Below are 5,156 nucleotides of genomic sequence, written 5' to 3'. Positions count from 1 at the left end.
AAAACAGGAACACCTGTACAGTGTAATGTAATCCACTATATTGTCACTTCTCTGGAACATTTTGTTGTCAGACAGTTTTTTAATTTTAGAGTGAGTAATTGAGTATGTTTAAGAAAACATTTTAAGAGCAAAAAGGAAAGAAATTTCAAGTCAATTAAACAGAAAACTCAAACTGCCCAAACTGAGACAAATGATTTAGTCTCATCCAGGTACATTTTAGGGACCGTGGCACAATAACATCTGAACAACTGTCTTAACTAATATAATATTCATAGGTATGTTTTCATTAAATTTATATACATTTATGAAATATAATCTAGGAATCACTGTGTTTTCGTTATCTTAGAATGAGCCGTTTATATCTACAGACCGTCCATGGAGCACACCACATTGAACCACCATGTTTTATGAGCGTTTTACAGACACCGTAGTTTCTCTTTTACTCTGAGAAGGGGAGGGTGATGCGACAGAGTTTCAATCTGTGACTACACCACTAGAGGCCAATAAATATACACACTGGACCTTTTATATGTGTTTGTATCCCTAAAGTTAGAATTAATTGTTTTAGATTTGATTCCCTAGCAGTGAATTAATTAAATTAAAATTATTATTTATGTACAGGCTTTCATACTTTTCACCTTCTTCTGTCTCTTAGTGGTAAGACGGAGTATCAGGCCACTCATGGAGGCAGACTGAGGAGAGCCAGCACATTCGAGCGAAGGCCGAGCAAGAGATACCCCTCCCGCACACACTCACTGGGCAAAGGTGAGACTTATCAGCACATACAAATGACTAACAGCACCAGTTCAACCCTCCATGTGCCTGCGAACGTTACCATGAAGGTTACATACTGTTTTAATGCATTGCATTGAACAAATTATGTTTTGAAGGGGAAAGGAAAAGATGCAGCCTGTAAAACTGTCAACTCCCTTCCAAAGGGTTTCCCCTAAAAATGTCTGTAATTAAATTGTCATTCAACAGGTTTAAAAAAATGTAAAAACAGCTTTGGTTCTTTTTAAAGAAAGTGCTCCAGATTCTTAAGCCAGGTTGTTACTTTAAGTGTCACCTTTCTGCTTTGTCAAACGCACCTGCCGTACTCTTCACTCCTCCATACTTCCCACCCTCTGCACACAAGCTTCTATCTCCCCATAATCTATTATACATGAATGAATGGTCGAGGGCGGACTGCAAACTGTATTTACTTCAAGACTGTCAGTGTTGACCTCCACACACCTTTTATTTATTGAGTGGTTTGACATTCAGCCCTGCAATAAAAACATTAAATGATGATTCAAGTGTTGGTAATAGTTGAGCATCCGAGCAATAGCATGTATGCAAAAAGTCTGGACTGAGAAACTAGATGGATTAACTCCTTTGTATAAATAAATGAAGATACAATGTCCTGCTCCTCTGCAATTTCTTGTCTAACTGACATCATGTCTCACTCTGTCAGCTGCCATTTCCCCAGCCAAGCCACCACATATCAGGTAAAACACCCACAAATAACACATAATACACACATGCACATTCATATTACTGTACTTGAGAGGACATTCCATTTATTACGTTCATTCCTTATCCTCTAACCTTGGCCTTAATCCACATAACAGCCTGGATAATCTGAACTCTAACACTAAAATAGCCCTTTGTAAAAGAGAAAAAGACGTAAAAATTGTTGTCAGTTTTTAGGTTTTCGTCAACTTTTGCAAAACAAACACATAAAGAAATCAATGCTTCTGTTAGTTGTTTTTAATCTGCTATCAGTGATTACTGTCATTCTTTCCCAGCTCTCGCGCCAGCCCTGATCCCAGCCTACATCCAGTGAGTGACCTCAGATAACCCACTTACACACACACACACACATGCAGCTGCCACTGATCTGGCTTCGCCGTTGTGACAACATTTAATTTCAGCGTCCCTTCAATCCTGTCTCCTCTCCTCCCCTCCAGTACCAGCACAACATTCCTATTGGTCACGAGCCCTGGCACCCTCCCCACCCAGCTCTCACACCCCCAGTTTACCTGCAGCCCTCCGGACACACGCCATCACACAGGTAAGACCACCGACCGCAGAGGACGCAGAGAGCAGTGTTTTAGAGGTGAACTTGCTTCAGGGTGATGATGTGTGACCATCAGTCTTTGGGGTCCTTGATTAGAAATTTACAGGAGGGCAAGTTTCTATTTTTAAACAAAGTCGCTCATCTGGCACTCTGTGTTCAGTACTCCACATTGTCTGTTTTTCATCACACTTCATGCCACTCATAAACCTCATATGTGTTTGTCTGGCTGTGTGTCTGTATGTGTGTGTTTGTGTGTGGGTGTTGTCCTCCATCTCCCCATCATGTTCAGGCCTTTTGTCGAGGCTGCGAGTCCCGTGTCCGGTCATCATCCCGTCCCGGAGCGAACCAGCGGCACTTTCCCAGGATCCATCAGTGTGGTTTACAGGGACAAGGTCATGACTGCGCTTTGACCTCTGTTTGACCCTGGGAATCTGTTTGAAATTCAGACTTACACTCAAACTTACACAGACTGGTGTCCGGAAGAGAGAAGCTCTGTGGATGGACTCGGCAAAGAAAAAAATTGTCTCCATTATCCTCATCACCTCTGTCATCATCCTTTTGTCTCATCCCCTCATGTGTTTCAGCGTACACCTTCATGAAATATCCCAAAAAGGACAAAGGACCTTATCCTATAGGTCAGGAGACTGTTAACGCTTCCACAGGGGGTGGGGGGGTTGGGAGAGCTGAAGGGGGAGGCCCAGAGGGAGAGGCAAAGATACTGTGTGAGGACAAAGGGACTGGAAGATATTGACGTTCTGAAAACAACAGGGAGTTATTTATTGTGGTTCAACCTGCTGATTTGGCCCGCTTATCAACACGGTCAATAACCCTCACCGCCCCTGACTGCTGCAAATTGCACCAAAAATTACACTCCTTCTTGGGGTCATAACTTAGTCAGATCTGAACACATAGACATAATACAGACATACTTAGATCTAATGACACTTTAGGATATCATTACGTCTGATGTCTATTGCCAATAAACTTTCATAAATCTGATTAGAAATTGTAGGAAAAAGATTCTTCAGAATTTAAAGTTTCCTTCAAGTAATCAAAGTAATTCAGTAGTTGTCTGTACATCCATTGGTACATGGCAAACAAGACACTTTTAATGGTTCAAATTTGCCAAAATGTAAACAATTATAGCCTTAAAAAGCCATGTTGTAGCCCACAGCTAACTCACTGACTCCATAATAATGATACTTCATGTTTTCAGACCCCGCTGCCACGAAATTATGGAAAATATTCCAAAGATTACAGCATGATCATCCCGGATCTCAGAATATCCCATCATCCATATTCCTCAAACACTGACACTCTCCTCTATCCATTCATACACAGATACACAGTGTCATACTCTGCAGACCCATTACAGACTAAAAGACAAAGATAATTTTGTGCCTTGGTTTTCTTGTGGACATTTTAATGTAATCACGGTTGGTGTTTTGATTGCTCAATATGTTTACTGCAACATCTCATTACCTGTATCCTCATGCCTTAGAAATCTTGTGACAAGTAATTTATCCAAATCACTCTTAATTTAAGTGAGATAAAGTGATGTGAGTGCTGAAATAAGTAATTGTCAACAGGTGGAAGGGGTCGAGTTAAGCACATATTTAATGCTGGTTTAGGGATTAAGCTGCTTTAAAACATATAGTGTTTAGTTCAGTGTGAAATACAAGCATAAACTAGAATCCTGCATATATAGTGTTGTGCTTTTAAAGTGATGTTTTTGAATAAAACTTTACATTCTTTTCGCAGGTTATGGATTTGCTAAATCAACCAACTGTTTACAGATAATGTGGCCAATGTTTTTGCTGTTATAGTGTGATGCCTTTAACTCTTAACAGTTACTTGAATCACATGATGCCTTTAGGGATAATGCCATATTGCTTTTTAAATAAACAAATTGTTTATAATTGCAAAAAGATTCAAAGAGCTGTCCTTCATTGTTTAGAACTTAACCAACTTGTTATCATATATATATATATATATATATATCAATTATTTATTTGGAGTATTACAGTTTTAGAGAAATCGAGGATGCATTTTGTTAGCGGGAATTTGTTTTGATTGCGTGTATCGTCTTCAGTTTCCCTCTGAGTGGTCCTGCTTCAGACCATCAGTTCAGCATTGAAGAGAATGAGACTTCGTATTCTGGCAAGATCCACCACCATCACCGTCGCCACACACACAGCCAGGAAACGCTCTGCCACACACACACCAAGAACAGTGAGTACTCTCAGCCCGAGGGAGAGCTATCCAAACACTGTCTGTCTGCAAATCTGTGATATGTCTAGGCTGTACGGTGATGCTCTTTTCATGTTCGTTGCTGCGTGTTGATCATCAAATCACACACAAGCCCAGTTTCCACCTTGAAGGATAGATTCACCATTTTCAAGTCAAATCCACAAAGTCTTTGTTCTTTGTTCTGTCTAAAAATGTATTCCAAAGTTTATTGGAAGATATGAGGTTTCTGTTATATAAATTACACAAAGCAAGAGGGTATCTTTGAAACTTACATTCTTTATAGTATGGAGTTCCCTTTATGTATTTCCTTGTTAAGATTAAGATTAAGATTAAGATATACCTTTATTAATCCCCGTAGGAGAAATTCAAATTACACAGCAGCATTGGGGAATATAGTGCAATAAAAAGGGTACAGTGTACATACAATCTTATCGCAATAAGAATATTACAAAATCTAATATATGAAACTATAAATGAAAACTGTATATGCTAAATGCAATGTGCAAGTAGATTGGTGTGCAAAATATTTTAAGCAGCTTGTCTAAAAAAAAAACTAAACTGTACATTTGCAATTTAAGGTAAATAATTTTAATTTTAAGACTAACCAGTCTTAGTCAGCGGGGGTTGGAGGTACTGGGTGCTGTGGTGTTGTAGAGTCTGATGGCCGATGGTACAAACGAGCCTCCAAACTGCTTTGAGGCTCGGGGCTGGATCAGTCTGTGGCTAAAAGTGCTCCTGAGCTGCCTCAGCTCAGTGTAGAGAGGATGAGAGGGGTTGTCCATGATGGCTTTTAGCTTCCCTCTCATCCTCTTCTCAGTCACAGCCTCCACACTGTCCAGCTCCATCC

General features: G+C 40.0%; 1 protein-coding gene across 1 annotated transcript in view; it reads left to right on the top strand.

Moving 5' to 3' along the window:
- epb41l4b (erythrocyte membrane protein band 4.1 like 4B) overlaps positions 1 to 5,156 on the top strand; it is a 15,619-nt gene that overhangs the window by 6,494 nt on the left and 3,969 nt on the right. The window contains 5 exon segments of the mRNA XM_035672351.1: positions 656 to 765; positions 1,454 to 1,487; positions 1,788 to 1,821; positions 1,950 to 2,053; positions 4,152 to 4,291. Of these exon segments, the coding sequence (XP_035528244.1) occupies positions 656 to 765; positions 1,454 to 1,487; positions 1,788 to 1,821; positions 1,950 to 2,053; positions 4,152 to 4,291 (422 nt within the window).

This window comes from Morone saxatilis, unplaced genomic scaffold (genome assembly GCF_004916995.1).
Source record: "Morone saxatilis isolate NCDOM2014 unplaced genomic scaffold, NCSU_SB_2.0 Contig24, whole genome shotgun sequence".
Lineage (NCBI taxonomy): Eukaryota > Metazoa > Chordata > Actinopteri > Moronidae > Morone > Morone saxatilis.
This window is presented reverse-complemented; position numbering and strand designations above follow the sequence as displayed.